At 37.9% G+C, this 18431-nt stretch overlaps 1 protein-coding gene across 1 annotated transcript; it reads right to left on the bottom strand.

The window, feature by feature from the left end:
- Positions 1–4800: 4800 nt before the first annotated feature.
- uacaa (uveal autoantigen with coiled-coil domains and ankyrin repeats a) lies at positions 4801–17918 on the bottom strand. The gene is made up of 17 exons (XM_046865021.1): positions 17638–17918; positions 16584–16711; positions 14404–14492; positions 14215–14279; positions 13605–13662; positions 11883–11953; positions 11311–11417; positions 9938–10119; positions 9034–9074; positions 8674–8724; positions 8339–8404; positions 8161–8188; positions 8048–8082; positions 6670–7749; positions 6331–6471; positions 5442–5507; positions 4801–5142 (listed from the first exon to the last, which is right to left on the bottom strand). Exons 1-17 carry the CDS (start codon positions 17683–17685, stop codon positions 5071–5073), a joined length of 2328 nt encoding a protein of 775 aa, XP_046720977.1. The 5' UTR covers positions 17686–17918; the 3' UTR covers positions 4801–5070.
- Between the last annotated feature and the right edge of the window lie 513 nt (positions 17919–18431).

The following is an 18431-nucleotide window of genomic DNA, read 5'->3' as shown; positions in this document are numbered from 1 at the left end:
CAGAAGGTTAGACCGCTTCATATAACAGCAGGGAACATGATTGGAGCTGTGTAAACAGAAAACATTTCACCCTACATCGATTTTATTAAAGCCACATGTCTTTAAAAAAGTCTACATAAACATTCATCAGAGAAGGAAGTGATGCAAGAGCCAAACATCTATGAAGTGTGATGAGGGTTTACATCTAATCGCTCTCTCACCGCATATCCCTTAGGGCTCCAAAGCGCCACTGGAAAGAGATGATTGAAGCTACCTCCCCATCTGTAAATGTCCTGATACAAGCGATTGAAAGGAATTTTTTGGTAAGGATTGCCAAATGTGGCCACCTCACATGAGACAAATGAACACAGATGTCATTTTCCATTTAACAGGCTGTTTATGTCTGGTGGGTTCCCCTCTCCAGAGACAAGAGGTTTTTTCTTTCATGTTTTTAATAGATGGGAGAGACCGCAGCTTATTGTGGCCAAGGCATTTTCCAATACTAATGATCAACAGTCACAAACATACACACAAGCAGAGCTAGTTGCCCCCCCCCGACACAATGCAAAACATGGGCTCTGTGCCGACTGTGTAATTACGCTACCGCTAATTCCTGCTCTGGGGAAACATTCACAGCCACATTAAAAAACCTCCAACACTTCTGGAAGACCCGTGTGGCCCAGCAGCTGGCATGGCTCTTCAGAAAGTGTATGCACCAGGCTGATCAGAGGGAGAGGCTGTCTCAAACAGTCAAGGCTCTACACTTAATCTTTCCTTTGGGCTGGTTGTGTGTGTGTGTGTGTATGTGTGTGTGTGTGTGTGTGTGTGTGTGTGTGTGTGTGAGAGATGCTGGAATAATTTCTGACAGTATACTGAATCAGGTTTGGTTTGTGGTCTGCTGTTTCAGCTAGTTGGTCACATGTCTGTCTGAAAGTCACATCTGTCACATCAACTATCTTCATATTATATAATCTGCAACATATGCTTATGACTCTATTTAGGAAACAACAAAGTTATTGAGCAGCCAAGTGTTTGTTGGCCAAAATTATAATTATTGGGTCTATGAGATGTTTTGGGGTTTTTGTGGGGTCCCATTTTCAGTCACCATCCAAAGCTGGCCACAGTAAACAGCATAGAAATATACCGTTGTTAGTGCGCTAAAGCAGAATATAATTGCTTCCAATCTATCGACAGCCTAACAAGACTAAACACTGCTGTCATTATCCAGCTGGAGGGGAACAATACCGTGTTTAAACCTTGTAAGCATTTTGCAGAAATTGTGTTTAATAAAACAGTCAGACTAACTGACATACCAATAATCACTACACAGCGTGGGTACTGCTGGGACTCTGGTGCATTGAGCAACAAGCTGTGAATGTGGTTCCTGGCAGCCTTCCACTCAGCACTCTAACCGTCTGTTTAAGATTCTTTGATATCTACTTTTGCACAGTGTGGCTCAGCAAAATGGGGAAAGTTAACCACAAGGGCATGTTAATTTGAGCTGGAGATAGACAGCCACAGGAACAGAGACAAGATGCACTAATTAGGGGAGAAAAAAGACTAAAATGAATTGAAGGGTACTAAAAATGATTGTTTTCTGGTTAATATAGGAAATAACCTAAATGATTATTTTGACTGAGTTCTGGATGTGGCCTGATCTCTTCCTGGAATTTACATGGAAGGACAGAACAACCTTCAGTCAAAATTAAAAAATGTTTAAAGGAATCTGTCAGTTAGGAATATAATATAATTCATCACTACTATAAATATATATGCATTTTCTTATAACTATATGTGGTTATTTTTTTATTTATTATTTTCAACATTGTACATTAATACTGAAGACATCCAAACTATGAAAGAACATGCATAAAGTTTTGTAGCAACCAAAATAATTTTGTTTGAACAATCTAAAATATATACATTATGAGTTGTTTAAGTTGTTTCATTTAGTTTTTTTTTTTTTTTTTTATGACAGCTTGGCACAGTCATGGCATTCTCTTATCAGATATATGAAGTAGTCACCTGAAATGGTTTTCAATTCACAGATGTGCCTATTCAAGAGTTACTTGTGATATTTCTTGACTTTTGTACAAAGGAAGGGTGAGTACAGATTCAACAGCCCTATAAGTGCTACAATTCCATATTTCAACAAGAAAGCCAGTCCGTCAGTACTTTGAGAAATGAAAGCCAGTCAATTGAAATAATCTCAAGAATTTGTATTCAAAGCGCAGTTGATAAAACCATGATGAAACAGTCTCTCACGTGGACTGTCCCAGGAATGGAAGACCAAGAGCTACCTCTGCTGCAGAGAATAAGTTTAATAGAATTATAAGCCTCAGAAACCATGATTTACAGCACCTCAGTTTAAATAGCAGACATATATCAACATCCACTGTTTAGAGGAGAATGCATGAGTCAGGCCTTCATGATCTTGAGATAAAAAAAAACATGACTTCGGAAGAACAGCAAGCAGAAGAAACTTGATTGGGCCAAGGAACATAAGGTATAGAAATTAGATCAATAGAAAAATCTTCTTTGGTAAAAAAAAATGCCAAGAGTGTGCAAAGCTATCATCAAAGCTAAAGGTGTCAAAAGTAAAACATCCTTGAATATTTACCACATTTCTTTTTTACTTTTTACATATTATTTTTCTTTTTACATAATTATTTTACATAATTTCGTACATGTTCTTTCATAAATTCAATATTAATGTGTAAACATGTGTATACACTACCAGTATATCTTATTCAATGTTTTTCTTTGCATATATATATATATATATATATATATATATATATATATATATATATATATATATATATATATATATATATATATGTATATAAAAAAAAACCAAGAAAAAACATTGAATAAGATAGACTGGTAGTGTATACAAATATGCTGGACAAAAAAGCCAATGGAGGTAAATCGCACGCCCTCTAGAGGATGGCGGCAATACAACATTTCAAATAACACCTAATAATTCAGGTGTGTTCATTGGTGTAAATGGAATACCGTTTCAAAAATAATTGTATAGCTTTTTACTATAGATTTAATTAATGAGTATTGATGAGGTGACAGGAATGGGCTGGATTGACTGGCAGTTATAACTGACACTGATCCTGCACTACATGTCTACAGCATTGTATGTTTAAATTATGGTAGTATGTTGCATAGGTTATACGTGTACCTTTATACCTAAGAGGAAAAAAAGCATTTCACAAGATACATCATGAAACATCTGGAATGGTATAAAAGTCCTGGTTTATGTGGCTTTAATCAGAAGGAAAAAAAAAAAGTTGATCTGAGTTCAGCACAGTTACGAGGAACTAACAGGGCTTGAGTAACGGGGCGGAGTCACATGCAGCTAACACTTGTTAGGAGGCTGTTAAATGCCATGCTATAATCTTTAAGAGCACTAAAGAATATGAGCAAAACCAAAGTGAATGCAACCATCTGCTTCTGGTTAGGGCCCTGGAAATCTGATTAAAGGCAAATCTCCATGCACACTGAAAGGCATTCACCATAATGACTGAGAACAGCTTTGACAGATCAGACCGCAATGAACTAAACTAGAAACCAATGTTGTGGTTTATGCTCCTTTTAAATATAAACCAGAACTCACAAATAATGGTCAAAGCATGGAAGTGGATTTCGACTGAACAAATTGAGGTGAAAGGGTGGAGGAGGGGAATGTGGCTGGCTTGGCTTCAAAGTTAAATGGCGTATTAGGTTTCTCTTTCTGGCAGAAAATCTCCAGTGTTGGATTAAAAAAAAACATAGTCATCATGCTAAAGGGTTCTTTTCCTTCACAAAACATTCCTGTTTTCACTGAGTGCAGCTGCAGTGCAGAACACCCAGGCTGAGAAAGTGGATAAAACCACACTGGCCACAATAACTCTGTTCAGCTAGGGAATGGAAAAACACACAAATGGAGGTGTGAGCGTGAGCACAGGGATTAGTGCTATCCTTAAAAATAAATCTTATTATAAAAAATAAGAAAGCAGATGGATGACTGAGCTGAGTTGAACATGAGGCTAAAAGAACCATTTCTCAGGTTACTGCTCAAATGAAGGCCATATGAGAAGAGGGTCTGGAGAATGTGTAATAGGAGGGTTGACAACACCTGACTAAGCCTGGATGGGAAAAAATACTAATATGACTGAGAGGTGTTATAATAAATGTTGGATATTGTATTTATTGACTGTGCACATATTCCTTTTCTTGGAGAAATTGGAGATAATTATAATAAATAATTAGGGTGAGGTCAGACAGCACTTGACATTTAACAGACTCTCCATGTCCAGGAAGGTCCATGTAAGTCTGCATTAAGTTAGTACGCAGCATCATCCACTAGAGGGCGGCCCTGTTTCTCTAACACAGGGGTCACCAAACTTTTTGAAACAGAGCTGCTTCTTGGGTACAGATTAATGTGAAGGGCTACCAGTTTGATACACACAGTTTTCAGTTTGATCTGAAATAACACATTTGCTCAATTTACCTTTTATTATATGTTATTATTAATAATTGATGACATTCATCTATGTGAAGACACTGATCATGTTAATGATTTCTCATAATAATTATCAACAATGATTTAACAAAGTAGGAAACAGCTATTTTTAGAAAAGGCACCATGTTGGTGACCCCTGCTCTAACATGTACGGCAGCAATACTAAAATCTTAATTAAGAAATTCATAACCTGAATCCGAAACCATGTCCATGGTCCTCTACAAAAATCTCTAAAAAGAAATTTAATATTTACATCTGATCATAAAAACAGTGGCATTTAATGGAAAATTTTTTTTTAAGAAGAATCCCAGAAAAGCAACAGCATCTGTTTAATAAAGAATGGTCAAAAATTTGTACATATTATACATAAAAAAAAGAATAATTATAATTATTCTATATATTTACATAGTATTTAATGAAAGGTCGATGTACAGTAGATTTCACCTGTTTCACTGGTGGGCCTAATCTGTATTAAAAACACATTCTCTCTCTCTCTCTCTCTCTCTCTCTCTCTCTCTCTCTCTCTCTCTCTCTCTCTCTCCACTTTGACATAGAAACACAGAGACAATCATTGATCAACATACACACTCCTGTCTCATTTGGGCAATCTGAAGCAGTGCAGTTTTTGCCTCATCATCCATGTGGCCCTGAAAAATAAACAACAACAAGAGAAACAGTTATTAGTCTCTAACCATATACATCTGCTTTGGTCATAGTGTAATGTTGAAGCATATCAAAAATGGAACCTATCCTATGTGTCAAGCACATTAATTAATTTAATCTTTAAGCGTATAATCCACATGAATAGAAAATATTCATTAACTACAGTGAAACTAACAGGAAAAGATATGAGGAATGTGAATGTGAAATGGGTCATGGAAGTTATAGAAATGATTAAGAACAATATTCATATAGAATGGTATGGTATCGAAAGCTTGAATCATACCTGCGCTGCATTGAGAAGACGTGTGCGATATATATCAAGAACTTGACTATAATGCCTTTCAGAGTTCTAGAGAGAAAACGAGAGAGATAACCAGCAGTGGAAAAGAATGTCGTTTTTTCCCCTTGACTCCTTGCATTAGGGGTCGCTACAGCGGATATTTGATTTGGCACAAGCTTTATGCCGGATACCCTTCCTGACGCACCCTTCCCATTTGATCCAGGCACGGTACTGAGACTGCATTAGCTTGTGAAACACTCTCATGGTTGGAAATAGATCCAAAGCAGTGACATCTGTACTAACTCTTATATGATGATTAGGCAAACAAATTCCAGTAAAATACAACACATACTACAGCTTGTGTTTTTTTTCCCTAGTATTAAATGTTAATGTTTGCCCGTTTTCATCACAAACCTGGTGAAATAGAAACTTATTGATTATTTAATGCAATGTAACTAATTCTGCGTTTGAATTCTGGGCAAAAACACATGTTAAGAACAATAAGCAGTTCTTAGTTAGCGTCTGGATAAGACATGACAACAGACTCTGTTACTTCTGTCACTACAATAGAAATACACAGATAAGGACAGAAAACTTGACCTTGTCCACACACAGACACAGATACACATACGCAAGGATCGCAAGATACGCAAACTGCGTTACTCGTGAATAGAAATAATGAGCTGGTTTGTAGTGGTTTGTGTTGGAAAGGTCAAACATCTTTCATTCCAAAGAGTCTCATTTACAATTCATTACCAAACACTACAGACAGTGGAAGAGTAAAATATTGTAGATGATCCTGCAAACATAATCAGCATTAGTGCCTGTGTGTGCTGAGAGCAGAGCAGCAGAGAGGTCTTTAAACTACTAGGTCTGCGAGGGGGCGACTGACCTCTAGCTGCTGCTGCAGGCTGTTAATGTGTGCCTTTAGGATGGTGTTGTCTGAGTGTGCAAGGCTACAGACACTGTTGAGTGCTGATGAGCAATTCTGAGCAGCCCTCTGGCCTTCTGCTTCCACTATTATGTCTGAATCCTGGAATGAATACAGTTTGGGTAAGCCACAAACAAAACCAAAAATGAACAAACAAACATAATATGTAGTGCTCAGAAATACTGCTGTAACTATCACAAATGTATAGTGCAATTAATATTATACATAATACATTTTAAATGGAAAATATATTATACATAATACATTTTCAATGAAAATATAATTTATATTTCTTCAAACCTCATTTTGTCCTTCTGCAGTATTTGTAAATTTTTCTGGAGTTTTTTCAGTCTGTGTGCATTTATTGTTCTGTGATGTTGCTTCAGGCTGAGACTGCTCCTGCGTTTCGGCACTACTTGCTTTCTTGCCTTCCTCCTCCCTTTCCTTGCTCTCTTCCATCTGCTTCAGAGCCAGCCTAAGCTGAGCTACCTCATTCTCCTTCGCCTCCAGCATAGCCACAGGTACAAACCGTGCCTCTAGGGCTTCCTGTAGGGTGTCCAGCTCTGTCCTCTGCTCCTGCAGTTCTCTAATGAGACTATGATTTTCCTCACTGGTCTTCTGTTGCATCATCAATGCTTCATTAGCCTGGCTTTGTGCCTGTTGAAGTGCATTACTTAGTGAGCTCCTTATAGACTCATGCTCCTCTAGGTTGATATAGCTCTTCTTATCTATCTCTTGCTGCAGAGTCTCGCCTGTAACATATGTCATTGTGGTTTTTGAAGGACCAGGCTTCCATTCCAAGGGAGTCTGAATTTCCTTACAAGCTATTTCATTTGTCTCAGACTCCTGACCTGATAGGCTTGCCTTCAGGTTATCTGTGTCCTCTTTCTTCAGTAACTCCTCAGTAAGCTTGTGTACCTCTTGTTGGAGCATGTCATTCCTCTCCTTTTGCTCCTCTGCTTCCCTCTTGCTTTGGCCAAGCTCTGATCGTGCTCGATGCAGCTCTGCCCTGGCCTCGAGCAATTGTACTCTCAGCTCCTCCACTAGGTTTTCCCGAACGGCTACCAAATGTGCTTGCATTTGCCTCACCTTAGCCTCTGATCCTACCATTCTGCGCTGCACTTCCCCCAGTGCTGCCTCTAGCTCCCAAGCGTGGTTATGGGCCTGCTGAAGTGCTCGCTCACTGCTTCTCCTCAGCTCCTCGTAGTCTCGAGTGCGCAGGACCAGAGCCGCATCCAGCCTGAGCAGCTCTTCCTGAGCAGCATCATGCCTCCGTCTCATGTCCCATAGTTCCCTCTTAAGAAGATCAGCCTCACCCACTAGCACCTCCTTTGCTTTGAATGAGGCTGGAGCTGCTGAATGAGGGGCATGATGTCGAACCTGAAACAGAATATTTTGTGAACTGATAAAGTAGTAGAGATCTTCTGTTGAAATTCTGTCAGCAGTCAAGAGCTTAACTTCAGATTGCATAGTCATAATTCAGACTGCGTAGCACATCTAAGAACAAATTTGATCACTGCCTACATTAAAGAAATGTACTTTCTAATCCTAATCAAATTGGAAGATAAAAGTCGTGTGGTTATAAAAATGGTATGACTGTCACATTCATCATTTCATAATTAAAACCCAAATACACAGTATAAGCTACAAAAAGATATGACTAAAGAAAGCCATGTACCTGTGCACAGTCCACATGATAACTCTGCAGGTTTCCTGGAAGGCACAAAATTTGGAGGTCAAAGGATCAATCATTGTGTGCTACTGATTACTATTCTAAAGTCCAACTCTTACCGTTTTCTGAGTGGCTGGCATACTCCTTCTGTAATTCAGAAAGCACTCGTTAACAAAAGGCTACCCACAACTAAACGACACAGAAATCAAGCCTGCTGGTTCAGAAGAGGGCAAAAAAAAAAGCTGCTTTATGGGTCATTCTCTATCAGCCACTATTCACTTATAGTGAGTTACTCACTGTATGTTGCTGTGTTGGAACTGTGGCAGGACAGCTGACGCCTGAAGATGGGCCTTTAGCAGGAGCCTTGAAAAAGACAAAGATTGTTGGAAATAATTTTGCAAGACGTTGAGCTGCTTGGTTCAAGAGCATGAGATGTATTTGTAAAAGATGCCTGATGTCCCGCTGTGCAAAAATATAAATCAGTAAAATTGTATGTGATGAAATTATTATATTATTATGATATTAGTAATACTATACATTTTATTTTATTAGTAATACGAAGTGCCCTATCAATCTAAAATGAAAAGAAAATCCCAATCACTAATGTTGGTGACGGGCAATACTATGCTCACCTGCACACTCATCTTCCTCAGAAGCATGTGAGTTTCACTATTTACGGACCTCTGAAGAAAAAAAGCAGCACACAATAATTTCTTTATTATTGATTTCTAAAAGATCAAACATCACAAGTTCACACACAGCGAAACAGAACAGAACTACATTTTCACTTGCATTATTATTAGCAGGTTGACCTCTAGGTTGAAGTGAGGTTAATACACAAAAGCATGAGTATGAGGAAAAGAGCTTTGTTTAGATTCTGGTGGTGAGACAAAGCAAACCAGAGCAAAGGACAGAAAGGCAGGTCAAAAAATTCAGGTCGTCTTATGACTCATAAACAACAATTTTCCCAGTGAGACCCTTTCAGTCCTTACCTGCTGCTGTAATTTTGGACCAGTCTTGGAATGGGAAGCCTCTATATAAGAAAAACAAGAGAATTACATTTAAAATACATTTATAATCCAGACATCATTCAAAGATTTAGTACCAGGTCTTTAGTACCAAATTTTCATTGATAAAATGAATATAATATTTTCATACATGCATTTTATTTGTTTTATTTATCACAGTGCTGAGGGTTAGTTCTAGAGCCAGGGTCATAACACAATTCTTGTAATTTGTGGCTGTGGCTCACAAACCTCCACTGAGCCTTTGTTTCTGCAGTGTAGTAAATTTCACAGAAGTCAGAACTTGAAAAATACATCAGAATACTGCTTTAGAAGAGAAAGTGCTTTAATGCATTCAGTTGGGGCCTACGTCCAAAAACCAGGCAGATGAAACATTGATTCATCTCACACGTTTTTCTGTAATAAGCTCATTCATAGACAAGTGCCAACAACATCTAACAGAATACAACATGTGCCATCCCCACACTCGTAAAGGTTACGGAAAGCAGGCAGAGTAGAAAAATGGAAAACAGTCATCTGTAATAATCAGTGAATAACACTTATTGCCAAAAACATAATTTTTTAGCTTGAAGCACTGATGCATTGTCATTTAATGAGTAAACTTAACCCAAAGGCAAGTAAGCTGTGTTTGGAAAATTCTGGCATTCAGGAACCCATTCTGATGGCACGTCAATATACATTGCCTTAATCTGATATCTCCCTGCAATATCTCGAATCAACAAAATAATGTATTGTAAAGTGCTACATGTACAACCATGTTTTAGAGAAAGCAGAATGTGCTGGATTAGTACAATATAAATTGTTGCCAAATGTTGGCAGATACAACTTTTCTTCCCTAAGGTTGAGTTGCTGCTTGCTTTGGATGACTCGCCTTTGCTGGCTGCCTCCCAGGCTTGATTGATCATGGTAATCAAGGCTTGGTCTCCACTAAGCCGAGCATAGTGGCACGAGTCATGGCCATGCATGTCCACGGCAGTAACATCTGCTTTATACTTCAGCAAGACCTCCACCACTTCACGACAAATATGCTCACAAGCCAAGAGAAGTGCAGTCCTATGGAAACACACGCACAAACACACAAACATAAACCTAGAGAGAACAGCATTAAAGAGACAATAACATTGAGACCGTATATCAAATCATCAGAGCACATTTTATAACAAAGTCCAATGGCTCATCTCGATTGCCATTAAATTCATGTGTACAAACAATAATCCGCTGTTTGAATCATGCTCACATAAGACACTGCCCTTATTTACAACAGTACCTGTGTGTAAAGACTGTACACAAACGACACACACTTCCATCAATAAAAGGTTGCAGTTTTTATTTTCTATACAGTTCTTCGCCTTTTATGTTCTTTGAAGCATACTTCAGTATTTCAGCGGCAGTTTTACCCTGGATTTAAATGAAGTAAAACTACTTCTTTATGTTGTTTGACTTTTCTCGATACAGCAGTACTGATAGATGACTGCACTCAGCAGACATGCATTTTTAATTGGCCAAAAATAAGCACAGATATTATAAGAGAACTACAAATATTGATTTTTCTCCTCAGTTTGGCCATTTACCAATTTCCTCTCACTATCCAGCTATTTCATATCATAAAACAGATTGAAAATGAAAGAGCGAGTATGCATAAAGAACACTGTGAATTTTGCTCCTTTGGCTATTGGCCACAGATTGTTTGTGGCATTGAGTGGGCTATAATTAGTTATCTCCCAACCAAAGGGCAAATGCTAATCGGTTGCACTGCTCAAGAGCCAAATAACAAGAATTATAATGCATGCATTTCTCATTAGTATTATAAAATGAAGATCTAGACTGATAATGACAATGAAGCAGTTGCTAATTGGACTGATATTATTTTTTTTACTATTTTCTTATACACTGTTTTTATTTCCCACATTAAAAATAAAGGTCTTTTAAAAACAAAGTAGCCCAGATCAGGAAGAAAGCTTGTGCTGCAATTGTTGGTTCCCCCATCATTGGCCTATAGCACAACTACCCGTATCTTGTAATATTTGCTATAATGCAGACTAAATTCGGAACTAGCATACAGGTCTTTGAAAATATGGCATTGTCAGGTTTATACAGCACTAATCTGGTGACCAATGATAATTGATTAAATGTGAAATCATGTTTGGTTCCTGTTTGTCTGGAATAAAAACCTGCAGTCACGGTGGCTCTTTCCGAGGCCCATTATATACCCATGTAAATAACTACAGAAGAAATGAAGCATACTTATTTTGCTTGTCTTGAAGATTGACAGAAGCCCCACAATTTAAAAGTTGTTGGCAAGCCCGGCTGTGACCCATCAGTGCTGCTATCATTAGGGGAGAACGGCCATCCTGATGAAAATACAACATTCTAGGATCATTTACAAACCAGCTTTACATCCGTGTAAACTTCTGGCTGGTGTAAAAAAAAAAAAACATAAATCCTTTCTCTCGCAAATGATGGGCATAAATATTACCATCTTTATTTTTGTTTTTATAGCGATTATCATATTCAGCAGTTGCTGTACACAGAAGTGGATGCCTTCTCCCTTCGATTTATTAAAAATAATCATGTGTTACAAGGACATGGTCAAATGTAAACAGATTCAAGGATATAACTACAGGTGTTTAATAATAAGGTGTGGCAAAAATGAGGTATATACATAGAGTTGCTAGGACAAGGAAGATGACTACACAAGACAATAAAGAGTTTTTTCTTGCTAAGGAAATAGCCAGTGTCTGATGTAATTACTGCTTCTCTAAGTGAAAATAGGTAGTAAAATGCTTAACTAAACAGAAACCCATTTTTTTTCTTACCTTATCAACAGCACTCACAGCTGCACCGCTGCCACACAGCATTTTGATTATTGTAGTGTGACCTCCATAAGCTGAATGAACACGATAAAATTACATCATGAGCATTCCACTCATTTCAAGCTTGAGTGTATTATCAGTAAATACATGTCTATCATGACTAGTTATCATAAACAATTTGTTTGCATATCAGAGAAACATCATCAGCTATTATTGCATTCACTGAGTGCCGTCGTTTTCTCTGCAGGGTTGATGCTCAGTTAAAAAAGAAGCCATATGTAATGATGTATTTAGCATTTGAACTCTAACTGAACAGCAATGCTTATAATCATACACGGACAAGTCAGACCTTAATGTTTGATTTAGTCTGCAAAGTGCTTGTAATATTCCTTTTTGTGAAACTTGGCCAATTTGGAAATTAGTAGATTTGGAGCAAGCAATCATTCATTTCCTCCCTCAGTGTCCCCTATTAGAGAATATATGTGGCACCATCCATAAGTCCACTGTATATGCTTTAGCTGCTAATGTACTACACTAAATTAAATCTATAAATCACGAGGAACACGTCAGCATGGTGCTCACCTTCACTTCCCTATTCATCATTTTTTTTTAGCAGCAATCAATGTGACACTGTGCTATTTGAAAAATGATCAGCAGTTCTCAATACACTTCTACACTTCAATACTCACTTCTGTGACTCCCTGAAAACACCAGCTGTAATAAACAAATTACCTGGTTTGCCAATAAACATGCAGACAACTCAGTGTATATGGTACGCTGAAATAAAATGTTTAAAACACACACCAGCCACTGTATCACTGTTTACTGTATTCATGCAACAACCCGATCAAGCCAGTCATGTGGCTGCAGAACAAAGCATAAATTCTTAGTGAAAATGGAGCAGTCAACTGGATAGACTGGCTTGAAAAACAAACCGTTTGTTGATAAGAGGTCAGAAGAAAGTAGCCAGGCGAGTTCAAAGTGTAATAAAATACAATTTTACAAATCCGATGAGCAGAAAAGTCTCAGAATCTCAGAGCGCACAACCATTTAAAAGCCGATGGGCTACAACAAAGGACAATCACAGTGAATTCCACTTCTAACAGCCAAGTATATTCTTGAGAGAATATATCTGGAGAATGAGTTGGCACAGACTCACTAAAACTGGACAGATAGAAAATATTGCATGGTCTGATTAACCTTTAATTAATGGTGTGACCTGTAGTTCACAATATAGTACATTCCTAATTGGGGGGTGTCCTCACATGGCAGGGGAAGAATTTGGCATCAACAGCATGAATTCATGGACACAATCGGCCTTGTATGTCAAAAGTTCAGGCTTTTGGCATAACGTTGCGGGGAACGTTTTCTTCACACACACTGGGCCTCTGGCCATTTCAAACAGGCTTCATCTGAACTTGCAGCTTATCTGTATATTGTTGGTTAACATGCGCATTCTTTTGTAGGCCAGTTTTTAATGAACATGAAAATGAATTTAATACATTTAATACGAGTGGCCTCATTGCTCACTGAGAGAATGTTCTGAGGGAAAAGTGGGTCCTACTGTCCAATGCTGTTGAGCTAATGTGCATTATTCTTCATTGGAGAACTTCCAGGCTTTAGTACTCTGTCCCGGTTTTCCAGAGAAATAATGTTGGAGAACACAGTAATCAAAGGTAGAGTCTGTCACAAAGGCATCTTAGAGATGTTAGATGTTTTGCTCACATGCTTCGTGTAACGATGTCCTCCCTTGCAGATCTGTGCTTTCAACGGGACTTTTACACTGCAAACCAAACAATGAATAATTCTTGAATAGTTCAATCGCTACTGATTACACACATATTCATTTTCATTCACTTACACCACAGATATAAACCATTAAAAACTATTATTTATTTATATAAGGACACCAACAATGATTATAAATGAACAATAATTTATTCTGCTTTTGCAATACAATACATTCTGTCATGCCACATTTTTTTTTCCATTCAGGAAAGAGTGACAACACTGTCTTCCTTAACCTGGGGTAGATCTTTTATGATTTCTTAATGTTTACTGTACACTAAGGAGGCAATGTTGCTATGGTATGAAAACCTGCTCTCTCCTTGCCTCAGCTCAAGTGTTTTATGTGAGAACAAAAGGAGCAAAGCACAAAGACTACATGCAGCAATGAAGAACACAAAAACATGTCACTTGATCTTGTTTAACAGGCTTTTGAACAATCATTTATGGTAGGGCTGGTTTACAGCAAACATGGCACAACCATAACCTGTCATATTGTCAGACCTTTCTTCCTGCAGTTGTTAGTGAGGGAAAGCAAAACTCGCTGTACCTGCAACAGTCGCTGCACACAGGCAGAATAGCCACCTCTTGAAGAAAGATGCAGTGCGGTTTTACCTGCGGAATTAGAAGCTGTTTCAGACATGTTTTACACATGCTCTGTTGCATTACTGCAGTCGCACAATCAGTGCAACAGTGTATCGAGTACAATGGTTCATTAAGAGTGGAGAATGACTCTTACCAGCGGCATCTGCTGTGCGTAGGTTGACACCGTGGGTAAGGAAAACATTTAGACTATTTATAAGCCCGTTGCATGCTGCTAGGTGAAGCCTACAGGGAAGAAACAAGAATTCTTATGTTTCACAGCTTATATTCCTCACTGAGTGAAAGGAATACTTTTTAGAAAGTTTCAAAGGTGAACATGTGAAGCACAAAGTGAGAAAAAGACAAATCCTACATTTAAAGCATGTTAAAGACAGTGTGATACTTAATCGTAACACACTTTGCTCGTGTGATAAGATAAGATAAGATGTCAGCATGAACAGGATGTGAGTAAATAAAAGCATCGTTATTCACCCCTATCGAAAACTCCAAACAAACTTGAGCTAGCTCAGCACTTTCATTTGATGAGAGCAAAGAGGTGGAGGGAGTGGTAGAGAAAACGTTATTATCGTTCATTAATTCATTTTCAGCTTTGTGTTCTGCTTTGTCTTCAGCCTTATGTACAACCTTGATATGGTCAGGACTGCACTCGATAGCGACCCTATCCTGGGAACACTGGCCATAATGCAGAAAAACACCATACACACACCTAAGACCAATTTCAGACAAGACAATCCACCTACCACCAACCACACCCGCTGTAGCACTATGCTGCCCATGTTATTATCGGTTATTATTATAATTTTTTTCCACACGCAGGCATGCATGTTGTAATAAAAAACAAATATGGTGTCAAAACCATTGTTTTGTTTTGTGTTTTGCTTTAAACCTATTGACCTAATGGATTTTTAAAAAAAATTTTGATTTCAGCTACAGGCCAGCTTCCTTGAAAACAGTCTTAGTTGATGATTCAACACTGGAGCCAATGCTAAATCCTAAATAGGGAAAGTAGCACATGCGTCAGCTATCTGTTACAACTGACCTTATTTTTCAACAATATCTATTAAAGAAGGTAAGGAATTATATTATGTTATATTCTAACATTACAGTGTTCAGTTTTAAAAGGCCACCACCACAAGCCATCATAGTTTCAGTGATCTCAGCAGGTGTCTAGAAGTACACCAGAAAAAAAAAACTAAATATATTCTCTCACTTTTGATAATGGAGGTGGACAGCACTGTCTGACAGCACATTATTCCCAAATCTCCTGCAATCGTTCAGCTGGGTTTAGATCTGTTAAATTAAAAGGCCATAGTATGTGATTTATATTATTTGATTTTGGAAGCACTCATGCCCTGTGGATAGTGCTGGAAAGAATAACAATTATTCATCAGAATAACTCTGTACTAATTTGTAGTGACCTTTCTTCTAAGGGCACAAATGAACCCAAACCATGCCAAATAAATCACAAATTCCCCCTACAGCAAAACAGAGCTTCCAGATTGTCCTGTAATGTTCCACCTGTCTGTAAAGCTAATTCTTTAAAAGTCATGTTGAAAGCCTCAGCACATTTGTAATAATGATTTCGCTGTCGTGCTGTGTATCATATCAGCTAGACACGAACTGTAACCAATTACCCCCCTGTTCTCTATTTAAAACTTATAAAAAATGCATTGCAAAAATGTGGAATGGTGGCAAGCCCAAACAATAACCTTCTCCACAAAACCTCAATTACTACGTGTAATGGATCTAACAGCCCCCAAACCTATGTGGCAAAAAAGTTCTAGGAGGGTCGCAACATCATCTACCTTGGATAACTAATTATGACAGACACTTACACGATTTAAATAAAAAGCTAATCATTGTATAGTGCTTCAAATGTAAAAAAAAAACATAAAAAAAATATACAAAAAAACATGAAAACACATGTCAAATTTACTGTTGCAAAGGAAGATATAACTAGTGACATCAAAGTTATCAGGCACTTAGCATGGCAGTGGATAAATCAAAGTCAGATCTTTATATGCTCATTTAACCTCTGTCTTAGAATCTATCTGTGAAGTTGTAGTAGAAAGCAGATGCTGGTGCCAAGACGTTTACAACAAGAGTGAAACTTATAACAACATACCCGAATGCAAACAGTACATGTGCTTGCACCTTTATGTAAACATTTGTCCTCCCCAAAAAATTGCTCTGCACAATCAAGTTAGTTGTTCACACGTTCAAGTATTGTTTCTTTCATTCATTCATTTCAAATGAAGACATTTCTGAATGACACCATGTCTTTTCTTTGGGAGCATATTTAAAGGTGACACTCACGAAGAGCGGCCATCAGCATCCAGTTTGGTGGCGACTGCTCCTTTCTTGAGTGCGCTGGTGATCTTGTCCACATCGTCGCTCTCCACTGCTTTAATGAGACGCTCGTCATACTTGTTCCAGTTTGTAGTCTGTGATGTCAGGTAAACATTAGAGCGTGATACAAAGGCAATGACAACAACGGCAATGACACTTCCTAAATACTGAATACATGACCGCATGTTCAAGAATCATCAGCAGTCAGGATTTAAGTCACGGTCTTCATACATCTACATTAATCTAAACAAGTTAAGGGCCTTTCTTAAGGGCCCAGCAGTGGCAGCCTGGTGGTGCTGGGATGTGAACCATTCTGAGCAGAAGTAGAACATCTTAACCACTGAACTACCACTTCCCATGCCTAGAAACTCTAAACGGTTGTGGCATTCTTTAGGGATTTTACCTCTTAATGCCAAGAATAATATCAGCCTAGCAGAATAGCAGAGGACAAGCACTTGTGGAATGTTTAAAGACAATGAAGTGATATTACCTTCAGGCACTGCACATTTTACTCACTGCTGCTCTGAATCCATATAGAGGAACTATTTCTGTTTTACACCTCTTTTGTCTTTTATATATATATATATATATATATATATATATATATATATATATATATATATATATATATATATATAATTGTAAACGAATAATCATGACAGCGTGATATTCCTGAGGTTCTTATGGTTGGTGCGAATCTGACAGCAGTTTGACAGCAACAATTACCACAAAGCCTACAGCTTCATGCTGTTTAGAGATTTCTTCGGAATTGTTTCTAAAGACAAATAAAATAGAAACGTTTCTAAAGAAAGCAAAAGCTATAAACAATGAGGTTTCATTTATAATAATTCCCTTTTTTTTTTAGGAACACACACCCTTCGTTTAAGTACTAAAGCCCCACCTCGGGAGGCTAACAAGTAGCCAGGGCGAGTTCCTAAACTGCACTAAACAAATAAAAATGATAATAATAAGAAGAAGCTAACAAGACTGATGTAAATGAACAAGATCAGTTTCCACTCACGCTGCTCGACGCCTCGTGTTTCTTCAGCCTCTGTTTTAGACTTTTCATGATTAGAGATCAGGAGCTTTCACAAGCCCGATGAAAGTCGCTACACTTGTTCGGTTTTTACAGCAGAAGTTCAGAGCAGCGCTTTTTTCCTGCAGCGCAGCCACTGAGATTCACACCGCCGTGTACACAAACCCACTGTGCGGGTTAAAGTCCCAATGCGAAGGTCGCAGTCTGGTCAAAATTCACACGATGTTCCTTTCACTTTTAACACACACACACACACACACACACACACACACACACACACACACACAACCATGTGTATAAATATCTCGTGTCGTGTGATCATGTGCTCTTTCAAAAAGTCATGTCCTGTATTGCATAAATCCGACATATACATGTAGAGATAGATTCGAGTCCGCTCTTAACACCTTACACTCTTACACTCAGAACCCCCATTAAATATTAAGGAAAATATTACAGATTCATTCAGTGTCGATTTATTATACCATCTCAAAAGTTAGGCACATTGTTTGCATATGTAAGTTTTGTTTTCTTATTATTTCTTCTTATTATTATTGTTAGTAGTAGTAGTAGTAGTAGTAGCAGGAAAGTAGCAATACAATAATATTAACAGAAGTAGTAATAGTTGTAGAAATAGTGGTGTAGTAGAAGTAGTAATAGTAGTAGTAATAGTGGTGTAGTAGTAGTAATAGAAGTAGTAATAGTTGTAGTAGTAATAGTGGTGTAATAAAAGTAATAGAAGTAGTAATAGTAGTGTAGTAGTGGTGTAGTAGTAGTAATAG

Source organism: Silurus meridionalis, chromosome 13 (genome assembly GCF_014805685.1).
Source record: "Silurus meridionalis isolate SWU-2019-XX chromosome 13, ASM1480568v1, whole genome shotgun sequence".
Taxonomy (NCBI): Eukaryota; Metazoa; Chordata; class Actinopteri; order Siluriformes; family Siluridae; genus Silurus; species Silurus meridionalis.
This window is presented reverse-complemented; position numbering and strand designations above follow the sequence as displayed.